The sequence below is a fragment of the Trachymyrmex septentrionalis genome, unplaced genomic scaffold, assembly GCF_001594115.1.
Source record: "Trachymyrmex septentrionalis isolate Tsep2-gDNA-1 unplaced genomic scaffold, Tsep1.0 scaffold29, whole genome shotgun sequence".
Taxonomy (NCBI): Eukaryota; Metazoa; Arthropoda; class Insecta; order Hymenoptera; family Formicidae; genus Trachymyrmex; species Trachymyrmex septentrionalis.
In genome coordinates, this window is record NW_017305451.1 from 2,634,569 (window position 1) to 2,649,282 (window position 14,714).

General features: G+C 39.9%; 1 protein-coding gene across 2 annotated transcripts in view; it reads right to left on the bottom strand.

Annotated features, from left to right (window-relative positions):
* The window catches only part of LOC108749396 (protein Wnt-7b), a 49,315-nt gene extending 36,517 nt beyond the window's left edge, over window positions 1-12,798 (bottom strand). The window contains exon 1 of one of the 2 annotated variants that reach the window (XM_018488066.1): window positions 10,688-12,798. In XM_018488066.1, coding sequence (XP_018343568.1) covers window positions 10,688-10,764 — 77 coding nt within the window. In that variant the 5' untranslated portion in view covers window positions 10,765-12,798. The remainder of the gene's footprint in view (window positions 1-10,687) is intronic. The other variant, XM_018488065.1, reaches the window with a different exon arrangement.
* Between the last annotated feature and the right edge of the window lie 1,916 nt (window positions 12,799-14,714).

Genomic DNA, 14,714 nt, shown 5'->3' on the forward strand with positions numbered 1-14,714 from the left:
TAACAGCTTACAATAAAAAGGAAGAAATAATAATAGTAACAATAGTGACTATTTTCTAGGACATAGAACATTATTTGTGTATAAGATACTCGTTGAAACGCAGTTTAGTTTCATAGTGTAAAACCAGAGAATGCATCGTAGTCTTCCATTCTTATTCTTACAATTATATTTAGCGTGTCAATAATAGATTTATGATTTTTATTTAGACTTAAGTTATAATTTTTTTCAGAATTGGCAATTTTTGAAAGTTTTATTGCAAAATAAGTACGGCTACCGTACTCAAATAACTTTTTGAAAAGTTGGTAATATAGACGTATTTTACACGCTTATTATACTTAGCTTTTTACAGTGTCGAGCAGTGTAACGCTGTGTCATAGTTGGAACACTTTGTGTAAGACACAGTGTTACACTGTGTGTATGTTGTTGAAAAACACCCAGTATATGCTTTTACAGTATAAGTTAATTAGATTAAGTTAAAGAAACAAGTTGCTATATATTAAATAAAAATATAAAAAACTTTCTCTTAACATAATATGTATAATACATACGTACACCAAATTGTGTGGAACAAAGAGTAACATAAAATAAATGAGAAATTAAAAAAAAATTTTAGTAGTTAATACTTGAAGATATGCGTTACAACCATAGATATAAGTATTGTAGATACTATAGATAGTTAAGATAATGATACGCGTTGATTCGTATTAATTGATAGTATCGCTATTGTCATCAATGTTGTATAAAATATGTAAAAAAATAAAGAAAATACGGTGGGTCCTTTCCCTCAAAGCGTTGGGAGAAACATTTTTCGTTCCCATTCTTTCTCGAGTTTTTTTCCTGGTTCTTTCCCGGTTCTTTCTCTCCCTCGCAACGCTAAAACCGAGCCAATCAAGGAAAAACATGATCTCATCCTGTACCATTCGGTTCTGCCGATGAAATTTATTTTTCCATCAATGGAAGAATATTATTTTGTGATGGAATATTATTAAGAAAAATTGCAAGCGTTACTGATAATATAACCGACAGAAGCGATATATTAATTGGGTAATTTTTGTTCTTTTTTTCGGTGCTATTATTATGCAGTAAGTGAATTAATAAATTAATTTTTTTTTATTTTTTTTTGTTTGATAATCACCTAATAATGCATATCAAATGCATAAAGCATTATTAGTATTATTATTTTAGGGATCCCAAAAATCGAAAGCAGGTATTTTATTATCCAGACTGTTAACGTAGGTATCTTCGAAATCTGATCTCTTAGGCAGGTAGTGCCGAAAGTGTTTTTGTATTAGGAAAGGTTTGACACGCAGAGAGGTGGCGAAAATCTCAAGCCTGGCGCCTAAAGATTTATCGGTCGGCTTCCCCATTTTGTCCTTATACACGAGATTGTTGATTGTAGAAGATACGTCAACAGTGTCAGCGATATAGAACTAGTTGTTAAAAAGAATAACAAAAAAATCCTTTAAACAATATATTAAAAACATATTCTTTAAGCGTCCCCTAATCGAGTTTTTGAAATCAATTTCTCGCTTATCAAATTAAAAAGAAAATCTATATCTTGTTTATCCTGTTGCGACTTTCAAAATTAATTAGATCGTAATGGCGCCGGCGCATTCAGCTTGTTGTAAAAGTTTACATTGATTTCATGAAAACATACGCGATACGTTCGGTCGAAGGTGTTATTACCGTAAGCGATCGGGCAAACAAACGAAAATGGCCGTAAAACGCGCCACGCCGTGCCGTTTCAAATCGGTAATGACCGGCTGTCGATGTAATTACGACGGATTAAAGTTAATTAGATTTGGTGCACTTAACGATCGTGCCGAGCTAGGGATAGCTTGCCTCGCTCGGTCGTCCATTCGCTCGGTAGAGTATCTGTCGTAATAAAACGGTGATAATTATAATGAAAGCGTGGATTATAGTGATTATCCGGTGGCGCATTCTCTCTATCCGGCGCGCTCGGTTGTAATCGACCGAAACGTGTTGCGCTTTAAGTTTGAATACATTAAACTTTTGTCACTTCGAAAAGCCTGTGCGTGCGATCTACGATGAACGTACACACCTTAGCCCCCGCTAATAGAATACGCGGCGGGAAAGTTGGTCGGTATAATCCTTTTTGCCGAGGCTAACCGTTAGGAAAATCCTAGGATCGAAATTGATCGGTCCTCCAAGTGATTTCGCTCGATCACATCATTAGCATAATTTTCTATGAATTTGTAATCGAGTGCCGAGTGTCGATGCTTTTCATGTTACGAAAATAGACAGTATTTTCCATCGCGCGCATATAATTTTCGCACTGTGTACCACTCTATAGACCCTAATCGAAATATCACGTAAATAATGACCTTTAAGTTTTATCAGCTTATTGGCTCGTTGATACAGAGGCAGAGTATGTAATTATAACATCCTCCCGATTACCAGTCGCTTATTTTTGGTCGACTGTTACACGCATGGTCCGCTAGGATACTTAAACGTTCGCCAGTTTAAATGTAAATAGCTTCGTCTACCCTGGCAAATTGCTCATGGTTGATCATATACCATCCGGAATGAAGAAACACGCCCTTTACGCCGCGCATGTTCCTCTTCTCGTGATCGCGAAGAAGAAACGCGATTCCTTTTTTTCTTCTTTTCATCCCTCTATCATGAATTGTTCTCGTCAGTCTATGATGGCCGTATTTCGAAATTGTTCATGACAGAAACAACAGTTGTGTTAAAGTATCTAAAAATTTAGCCAGATACAGATCTGAGAATAATTTTGTTAGATTAATTAATTTTATTACCATCAAAATAATAATATAGGACGCCAAGCTGGTTGATAGAATGTCAAAATTTTTGCCGGTATTTACGCTTCTACATAATAATTTAGACAATCCAATAATACTCACCAACAAAATAATATTCAGATCTGCATTTAGAGCTAAATTTTCAAATATTTCACCGAAACGATTTCACTTATATATCTCTCCGCGTGAGTTTTTAATATAAATTACAATGGACGTGACGCTATACTTTACGAAAGAAACTACCGCATTCAGTTTTCTATTGCATTAATATTTCTTAGGCACGTCTAAATCGCACGTATGCTTCTTGATTATGATCGCATGATTATATGTGATCAATCGCGTAACTCGTAATCACTTTCGATTCCTCAGGCGATGTAATTGCCTTCAAATCGTCATGTCGACGCATCATTTTTATCTCGCTTCGATCAGTCGGCGGTCTTTTATGCAACGAAGATATGTTTATCGCGGGCGTGCATCCGTGTTGTCGTCTATTAATGTTCATGTACAAGAAATGGGGCTAATAAGGATATGAATCGTGATCGCGCTTATAGCAGTGATGCTGCTACGTTTATCATAATGATAATTTCCAGAAATAAAATTTCGCAAGTTTCTGCGGATAAATCTCTTGATAGTTCATTTAATGATCATCAAGACCAAATTAATATTTTGTTAATTTCTAAAAAATAAATCGATATATTATATTAAATATTTTATTTTTGTGATTAAAAATTGAAAATTTCATCACGAATTAATTACAAAATTAAATGAATTATTTAATTATAAAATTAGATTGATAAGTTATATAATTATAAAAAATAAGATTACATAATTTTTATCTCGTGATCGTTAAAAATATTTGTCTGATACCTTCGATGCTTCTCTATTTAGACAGAATTTATAATGGATTCTTAATCGCGCTGTGCCATCCACTTGTGAATTTTATACTTCTATACTACGCGAAGACAAGAGCAGACAGGGAGATTTTATTTATTGAAGTTAATATAGGCAGCTACTAACTCGCGTACTGTCGCGTAAAGGCGACAATTTATTACAAAAGGCTTCAACCTTTCTACAGTCGAGTCGTGATCGTGCGCGGCAAATACCGAGGCAGTTTGTCGATCTATCGGCTCCTCGACCTTCTGTCACAGGCATTTAGAAATATTTTAATGCCGCTTTGTATACCCTCGCCCACCTTTCTCCTCCCAGAAAACGAGCCCTTTATGTAACCGCAACTCCTCGTTTCGCCCTTTGTCTTTCTCTTTTTCGCTCCTCTTGTTATACCTCTTTCGACCGACATCTCCTGACTACTGGTTATTTTAATTGGATCTTCGTCGAAACTTTTTCACCCCCGCCCGTACCAGCCTCTATCCCCTCGAATGCTCCTTTCTTCCATTCTTTCACAATTCCTTAAACATGCTCCGCTCGATTTTTGTGCGTATCGTCCTAAAGAATTCCACAGAAGAATTGACTGGTACAATGTGCGTGTTTTGTGTGTTTCTTTGTGCATAATTTAATACATTTCATATGAAATAATGTGTATCTTAAAGAATAATCTTATTCGCGATCTTGGGATTAGATAGATATTTAGACAGATATTATTTACTTCTCTTTTCGACATAGTTTGACATTTCGAGAGATTATTTTTTTTTTTATTTGACACAACATCTCTTATTTATCATAAATAAATAATAAAGAAAAAAATATTTTTGCAAATTTTATATTTGATCAATGAATGAAATATAAAGCAGAAATATCTTCTGAAGAGACAGAAACCCATGTCGCTCGTCTTCCTCAACAAATTTGTTATATCAGCATTGTGAAAGTACGTGATAAAGGTCCTAAATCCAATGATACTGCGAGAGTTTGTAGGCAGTTTTACGTCTTATAGAATGACTGCGATAAGTTTCCACTGACACGGCGAGATAAGATGCAAATAGATGCGAAAATCACATCCAACAATTACCGTCGCTATTTCTATTCTCAATGGCGCTCTAATATATAATCATGTAGTTCAAAAATTTCTTTCTCGATCATACTAAGGACCAAGAAATTAAAAATTGATAAAATTTATATTTACTAATTATAGAAGTTTATTACATAAATATATCGAATCATTGGATCATTGTAATTATTTGAAACTATTACGATTTATTACAACTTAATTCATTATATGCCGCATACACAAGCGAATTAATCATTTCAAATTTCATTTAATCGATTACAATGCCAGTCAATTCAATTCAATATTTTGAAGTAAAGGGTGAATTTCTTTCAATTATTTCACGCGGACTGTTTAGCAAACCTTAGCCGCTGGCGAGCTCTTTGTAGCGCCGTCGATGGTCATTGCTGAGTCAGCGCAAATATGTGTTGCACACTGCTTTTTTGTGACCATTATCCCCGGTCTCGGGTCTTTAGTCCGAGCCCGAACTCAGAACAGCTCCAGGACGAGGGATATTTCTTCTTGAATTCCCTCCTTTTTTTTTTTCACACGCGAATTGGTACATCTGTATGCGCGAACCGTAATAAGCGCCAGTGCATCTACCATCGGCACCGGATGAAGACAGAATTCTACTACCGAACCGAACTCACCGAATGGTATTACCACTATCCTCGCCACGGGAGGCCACTTCGGCCCGGAGCCCGGGCTTACCTTAACACTGTCGGATCTTAATTTAATCCCTCTCTGTCTCTCCCCCACTCCCCCCTCCTCCTCCTCCTCCTCCTCATCCCCCTCGTCACCCTTTCACTTGCTGCGAGAGCGATGCAAGGGACCGGCTGCGGCTCGATGTGCATCGACGCGCCACTAGAAGCGTGTAGTCGTCACGAAATATATTGTGTTAAACAGATACTAAATTGTTTTGTCTCGAGGGTTTCGTTGAAGACCATCGAGCGCGCTGCATGAGATGGATATTCATAATTGAATGAATCCGACGGGACAGAATTCTCGTTACACACACACACACACACACACACAATTACACGTCAATACCGCTTCGCCACGGATTCATTATCGCTAAATCGCGCGCGCCGATTAATCGCGACATCGACCGATATATTAAACAAATAGCTGTAGCGGCGAGCCGCGGGAGGGAAGAAAAAAAACGGGCGCATCGCGTTAAAGTATCCGGCGGACTGGAACGAAAGGATATACGTGAACGTCACGCATCGCGAACGACGTGTAACCATTATCATAAATATATTAAATCCGATCTAACGTACGTTCTTCTCGGCTCGGCCTGGGTTGCGATGTGATCGTTCAATTTCCACGCCGTCGCGCTGGAAGACAAACGATCGGCGATTCTCGTTACGCGCTCTGTGGATCGCTTGCTGCACCGATAGAATCCGACATGTGTCCCGGTCGCGAGAGATCCCGGAAAGTGACACGTACGCCTACTGGTGCTTAAAATGTACGAGCCCTTTCACAGCTATTTGTAAACGTCAACAGGTCTGTCGCGACGTGTGGAGGCGCTTCTTTCAAAACATAGCTATATTTCATACAGGTATACATACAGAGTGTTAGTCAAGTGTGTTGCCATACTCGACCGATTCTTTGGTTTATTTCAAGTAAAGAAGCCCATACAAACGTGTGTCCTAAACGGTTTATTTAAAAGAAATACAGCTGAAGCCAGTCAAAACAGGCTTCACACAGTTCTTCTGATGAAATAAAACAATTAGATGAATTGTTGAAAATATGTCCACCTTGCGCCATGATACATCCATCGAGCCTTCTTCTCAAAGATCGACGTATCACGCTCAAAGATACCAGGTATGCCTCGCATGAAGCAACTATTCGATTCCTCAAATCATTCTCAATTGGGGTGGTATAAACCAATGATTGTAGATGCCCCCAAAGGAAATAGTTCAAAGGATTTAAGTCCGATGATCTGGGAGGCTTCGGCTTTGACTTTGTCACTTTGTTTACGGTTGTGCGAATGGTAACTCATGTGAAGCAAGGCATATTTATTCCTGCAAGGCAGGAAGATATCTCCAACGGATATCTTTACCGTTTCGTCAAACATTTGCGAACATTCACCTGTATTTCGGAAACTAAGCCGTTTAGAACACACGTTTATATGGACTTTTTTTACTTGAAATAAATCAAAGAATCGCTCTCTGTTGAGTATGGCAACCTACTTAATTAACACCCTGTATACATATAATATAATATATTTTTTTGTATATAAGTACATAATATTGTATATAAATGCGGATTGAACGTTGCAAGAAATTGTGCGTAGTTGTGATAAAATAATATAAAAAGAAATGCAAGAGTTATGAAATTATAATATCAGGCTGTGAGGAAGATGATATAGAATAAGAAAGATAGAAAGCTAAAATTAAGAAAAAGAAAAAGAATAATTAGATGAATAGAAAGATAGGTGGTAGAATATTGTAAGTTTAAGTAATGCACTCGTGAAAGATGTGGATGGATGAGGCGGTTAAGGATAGTGTAAATCTAGTCCCCTTTTTGTATATGCTGAATTATTATTATTATATTACTATTACGTTATTTTATTATGTATACATTTTTGTGTGTTTTCGTATTAGATAGCATTTATCTCTCTAGAAAAATATCTCAAGTTTTATGAAAATTAGAGAACGGATCTCTTTTAGAGAGGAAGGATCACTTATTATCTTCGATCCCATGTAACTTGTTATTAGCTTCGATTCAAAAAATATGGACTGTTGAGATTCAAACATTTGTTACATCGGTATTGGGAAGTCTGTAAAGACTTGATTCTATTCCTATAATATATATCATGTGAACGCATCGGATTAACGGGGGAATCCTGCTCAGGGCTATATCTCTCTGTGATCGATGAGGACCCTTCTACACCTGCATATTACGCTTCTCGCGTACGATCACTTGGAAATCGTAATTTAGATTGATACCTGACGTTTCGTTAAGTATATCGCACGTTTAAGTGCCGGGATCCACTTTTATCGATAGGATTTCGAGACGCGATAGATGATAATGGATGGCCGTCAGTTGCGATGAGAAAGATTACTGTCTTTATAGCAGCCCCTCCTCATAGCAGCGATCTTATATCATATCTAATATTTACGAAAAGAGCATTATTATCAATTCAAGAATGCTATATTGTAATCCAGTCGGAATATTTTTTAATTATTTTTTTAAGGATTATAGCTACAGACACAGAGACAAAGGTATTTGGTATTTATGGCTATAATTGCATGCTGAAATAATTATGGTTAGGAATTCCGTTTTTATAGTTATTACTACTATAATGTTAGTACTAATTTATAGTTCTACCAAAAAGATAATAACTATAAATTATAGTTAAATTATGATAATTACAATCATTTTTTTCCTCAATGAAGGGCAATTACATATTTAGGACAACAAAATTAAAATTTTAGTAATTTGTCGTACAATAATTTCTGTAACAAATATAAAACAACAAGCTCGTGATTCGTAAACATGTCGTTTCCAGTTTAAGCACGAATAACTTTGAAAACGGTGATTGCTTTTTTAATCAGCTAAAAAGCTGTCATGTTAGATTTCTGAAAATAAACGCGATATCTGTGCGAGGACACGATGTGCAACGATATCTGTATATCGTTCACCATTCTGTCTTGCATCATTAATTTCTGATAATCTGCAACGTGTTTAACAAGACGACAGATCCTGTCTCAGACAGAGCGTGTCAAAACATAGCGTTTATTAAAAGTTTAATCGAACGTTTCTTCTTTTTATTTTTTTCTTTTTCCGGTAAGTATCACCGATTATTTCGTCAAAAAAAGAAAATGTTTAAAAGGCTATCGGGAAATTATGCAGCTGTACAGTTCACCGTTGTAATTATATTGAGCTTAATTCTGCCGTTCTTCTTCACTTTATCGTTTACGATTTTATTCCCACCACGAATGTGTGAGGTGGGCTTTAGTCAGTCGCACCGACGAAATGATCTCGTTTCCGTCGTGCGACGATGATAGTCCAATCGGCCTTAATCTCTGTCGCATCGTCGCTTCATTCATCCACTTAGCGCGCTCATTATGTGGCGCGGCTGGTAGCCAAGCGGCTCGTAAAACACAACAAGCACTTTCCGTGGTCATTTCGTACGGATATAACATTAAATTCGGTCGGTCCGCAATCACGCGTTACGCGGCGCATTACATAAACGTTTCATTTCGTTCGACGCCCGTAATTAGCTCTGAATGACGGCCGTTCTTGTGCATATTAAATCATTAGTGTGTTTATGTAACCGGGTATTAAGTGGCCGAGGAAATTCCTATCAGCTCTGTTAATCGCCATCAATCTTGACCGATTGAGCCGTATAGGGATTATTATTCGAATCTACAACGTGTCCAATTTTCGAGGTCTTTTTCAGATACTTGGCTAATTACTAATATTTTCGTATCCATTTTTGAAGAATTATATTTTTCAATAATTATATTTATTAAGAAAATTAATGTTTTTCATTTTAGGAAGGAAGTAATATTCGATACTTTTTTTTTATGCATTGTTTTTTTAATGCATTTGGCATATATAAAGGTTCCTTTTTTTTTTTTTGGAAAGAGGTTTCTTTTTTCAAGAGATCAATTGAGTGTTTTGGGATTTTTTTTCGTCTTTATCTTCCAACAAAAGATACAACGTCGTCGCGTGCATAGAACGATTATGGTCGTCGGACTTTATCGCGAAGTCGGCGCGGACATTCGGTTTTGACGCGGTATGACGGGCTTCCAGCACGTGTCCGAGTCACGCGTATTGCGACCTCGCGAGAATCTCCCTTCCGATCCCTTTGCTCGTTACCTCGGCGAAATAGCGATCGTAATCGACGCTGCAATTTGCGTATGCGCTCTAGCCTCGAGCGACTATCGATTAACATTTTCACTTGCCGCGCAGTATAATCGAGGAACGTTGACAGCTTTCTTACAAGTTGTCTCTTTGAGATTATCGGTAGATAAAATGGAAATGCATCGTTAGTAAATCGATTATTTGTTAAAGCTTTTTTTCGCGTCGTCATTCGCGATTTCTGACTTCTATATCGACGCAAACCTGCGATTCTATTATTAAAGTGATATTATTAAAGTGATTAACATAAAGGTTTTGAGAAATGACAAAACTCTGAGCAAGTATAATAAATCTATTAGTGTCTCAACGCGAGAGTTGATTAATAATTTCTGATGCCGCATTTCATGCGTAAGAAAATATATTTATTTATAAAATATAGTTATAAAATCTTCAATTATAGCTGCGAAAATTATAACCTAATATAAATTCTAAATTGTCCTATTTGGAGGTAAACTCTTTTTTTTTTTTTTTACGGCGATTAATGCCCGTGTTCATAGTCAGGCCTTACATTTAAGGCTTCTTTACATTTATCTTCAGATGCTCTACGAATTATTTCATTGGCTACTGAGCATCTAAAGATAAATTTAAGGAAGCCTTAAGTATAAGGTCTGACCTGAATACAGGCATACATATAAGAGCTAGCTTTAAAATTTGTTTTACTATAATTTAGAATCTCATCGAGCATATAAATAAAAATTGTACAATCATTGAAGAATTTTTGCTTTGAGTTTAAATGTAATTGCTGTAATCGAAAGGTTACGTACTATTGGCGTAATTATTGTATTTATTATTGATTTTAATTCAATATTTACATGGAAAGAAGATTTTTGTTAAAGTACCTAAAAATTTAGGTAGATGTGTAAAAATAATTTTATTGAATTATCCAAATAATCATGTAGGACGCTCAAGCTTGTTGTTAGAACGTCAAAAGTGTTTTTGCAGTATGACTCGTTACACTTGAATCTCGTACATAATTATTTGGATGACCCAACAAAATTACTTTCAGATTATTTTCTAGTTAAATTTTCAAATGTTTCAGTCAAAATCATTGTTCCCTTTTGTAGTATCGTAAATGTAACTGTTTTCTCACCTCGATCGCTGTGGCTCCTGGATCTGCCCAAGAATGAGAAGGGCTATCGCGATTGTCGCGATATCACCGCGACGCATCTCTTACATCACAATCACCTTGTTGTTATTGAATGTAAAAAGCGGATGTGCACGCGACAAAGTTTTACGCTTCCGCGATCAGCGGATGAACGACGCTCACCGGAAGTTGATCGTTCGGAACTGGGATCGACCCTGTTCCGTTGTCAAGTCGAATCATGTGAGATCTCGTGGTGCGTGTGCAGTCTCCGTTACCGCTCGGCGAGCACGGTCTCTCTCTCTCTCTCTCTCTCTCTCTCTCTCACACTCAACAGGCTCGTGTGTTGTCGGACATCGTGATATTTACAACGATATTTTACAACATGAAACTTTTGTCTAATGTCTTGGATGTTTATCCAACACCTGCTTCGAGCGACGTCGTGAGAAGTTCCTCGTTGCGATTTCAATCACTGTAATCACTCTGCGTTCTCGTTAGCACCTCATAGCGAACACAAAGCCCCGCGTGCACCGGGCAGGTGCGAAAGAGCCGAACTGCAGAGCCAACATTTGGATTATTCTTAAAGTGTTTGCGCGCGTTTTAAAACTTTACGGTCGTACCGTGCCGTGCCGCGCGAGTGTGTTTACGGTCTCCAAATATTCTTTTCCCGAAAGGCGGCGTCCTCACCTTCTCGTCGACGATGACTAAGCGGCTGAACGATTCGTCTCTCGCAAATGTATCTTCGAATCGTGCACATCGATCGCGTATCGTGTGCCACGGGTGTGGTACTTCCATCGGTGATAATTGAGACCGGACCTCGCAGAGGGCTCGCGCGCGATCCGTAAATTCGATCAGCGGGTGGTCACAGTCCCACAGCGATGACGAAGGTAACGGAGTCGTCGTGCGAGTGCACCGCGTCCATTTTCGAAACGGCGGTTATTGCCGGCGGTATCGGTGGAATGTAGCCTTAAGTAAGATTTACTCGATTCACTTTAATGAGAGGCGCGATCGGCAACCGACTCGATCTCTAGAAAGTCCGCTATCCCGAGCCGGTAACGCGTTTATCTTTAGAAGAAACGGTGGATCGGTTATCCTAACGAGCGAACGACGATCGCGCGCGCGAGGTCTCGTTAGCAAATAGATACCAATTAAAAAGATAATGAAGTACCGTCATTATCGACGCGGCGTACTTAATATATATCCGAGCTCCCAAGATCGCAGATATACGCAAGCTCACGCGACGCGCTATCGTCGAGGAACGACGATCTTTTGCCGTCTCACGCGAGAATGTCGGCCGATTGTCATCGCCGCGGAGATCCTCGTCGTCGTCTCGTTAACGATTTCGATGCAGAGGGAACTTATCGCTTGGTTCATCATCATCACTCCCCCGCGCGCAAAACGCTTAACGATCCTCTCCTTCGCCGGCGGAGATCGCGCCAGCGAGATCGCGTAAACTGCAAAAACCGGTGATCGATCGTCCGACAGTCACGAGAGAGAAAGAGACGTGTTCGCTTCGCGGTTACTCTTCTTCTTCTTCGGCAATCGCCCGAGCGCGCTACTCGTTCGCCTCTGGCTCGAACGAGAGAGAATTCCAGTGCTCAAAGAGCACCCTCCCGACGAGAGGAGCTCTGGCTACCGGTTCTTATTGTCTCGTTGTCTTATTGTTCCGCCGTGTCAGTCCTTTTGAATCCGCGCCTCGTCGACTTGGAGCACCACGTCGCGAACAAAGCCGCGCGAAGAATATCCCTTGTGAAGCTCCTCTGCGCTCCACTTCCTGTCCGGCGTTCCCTCTTCGTACGATCGGCAACCCTCGGTTTTCGTATCCGAGTGCGCAACCGGCATCGGCGATCGCTGGTCGATGTTCGTTTCATTAGCGTTCAAATCGAGGCAATGTCCTCGATCGCCTCGCGGCCAACAGTATGATCCAGATTTCAGCAATTGAGATCGTCTCCTGCGCTCCGCAGCTCGACGTTCGCGAGAACCGTCATCTTTCTTCACGCGTCACCGCCTCAAGATTGTATCGTTCGTTGCGCGTCGTTATTCATCGTCCATCCACACGAGAGAAATGTCATCGCCTCCGAGAGATCGATAAACCTTTTTTTCAGACGACAAAAATTCTCCCGACGAGCAGAGAGAGTGTTCGGGTGATACGAAAAAAAGAGTGTGCCTGTCGAACGATTTTTAATGTACGAACGTGGTTATAGACTGATCATCGGATCGTGGGATCGTATAATCGTCGATCCGTTTGTATCGTGTCGCGTGCACAACACCGGCACGCGTGCGAGAACTGGAACAGAGGGTAACTGTGCAAGGTGTGCGATACAACCTGGTGCTCAAGGTAACCACCGCCACCACCACTACTGGCACCACCACCACCACCACCATCACCACCACCACCATCACCACCACCACCACCACCACCACAACCACCACCACCATCACCACCACCACCACCACCACCACCATCTGCACTATAACCAACGGCACTGCGATCGCCGGCTACGAGTTCCTGTCATGGGGAGCCAGCCACCGGGAGACCGGAGGGTTCAACGAGTTGCTCGCAGAGAGTTCGACGAGCAGCGCGTCGCGCGCGCATGGGAATTTGAACGAGCGGGCAGAAAGTAAAGCGCGTGTTCGGTCGAGAGGAGGGCCCGCGATGGACTGGCCTCGGCCACAACCCGCGTCCTCCTACCTTTGGGATCAGGTCTCGCAGCTACGATGTTACCTCTACGATCCTACCTCCTCGCATATCTCAACCTCTCTTTCTCGCTCTCTTGTTTCCCGCTCGCTCTCTTCTCATTTCTCGTTCTCCCCGTCTCTCTCTCTCTGTCTCTCTCTCTCTCTCTCTCTTTCTCTCTCTCGCTCTCCCCCTTCCTCCCGCGGCTCTCTCTGTTACTCTCTTGCTTTTTTCCTTCGTTCTTACTCTCTTCCTACTCTCTACTTTGCTTCTCCGTTTCATTTCCACCCGATTCCCCGTTACCTTTCCTCCGCATTGCTGCCGCGCGCGTTACATCCTCCCGGTCGTTCTTCTCGCTACTTACCAACCGCACGTTTTGCTTTAGTTTGAAAGTTACTTGCCCACCCGCCGCCCGCCGATGTTCCCTCGAATGCCAGACGTCGTACGTCTACATCCGCGAAATCACCATCGCGGATTTGTGCCCATTGCGTGTTTTCGATCGCACGCCAGATAGCACGGCGATGATACGCGAGAATCACAAACGCTTGTTACTGTCTCGATGTACGATATCTATGTTAATGGACACCAAGCCTTTCAACTCCGCACGATGAACAGATATTGATTTTAATATGCAATCGAATATTATATTACGTATTATGATTTTCTTATCAGCCATCGCAATGGCTACGAGCATAGTAATACACGTAAACTATAGAATAGCAAAGTTCATGTATAAACCAATGAAAAGATAATATTTCTCATAAAATTGTAGATTTTATGCTGTTTGTAAAAGTATACAAGGATGAACGAATCGTATTTCCAGAGGTGTAAATTCGAATTGTTTAATGTTAAAGATATTGGCTTTGGAGAGTTCGATTAAGTTGTTCGATAAATTGAATCCGTTCAGCACGAACAGGATAATTGACTATTCCTACACCTACGTCGAGCAGAAGATCAGATTGTGTTACGTTGTGTAAACTTTTTTTTTTTAAGGCACTATGCATTTTAAGGTGCTTAAATTTATTAACTTTACAACGTGGGTTCAGCTTCGGAAATTATAGCTCGAGAAAGCTTTACGAACTGCATACTCGAGACTTCAGACTGATGGAACGAATCGATCACTTGAATTTGAGATAAAATCATGTGTAACTCTTGAAGATATAATAGTTATAACAGGATTTTTTATCGTTCACGCAAATAGGAAAAATTGCGCTGAATTGCACATAATTACATCGATAATTATCTTTGCATAAAAAATTGTTACTTAAAGAAACATAAAACGCCGAACAAAGTATATTATCTCGTTACATAACGTTATATAACCGAGAAACCGAGAATGACGAGTGATACACTTCTGCG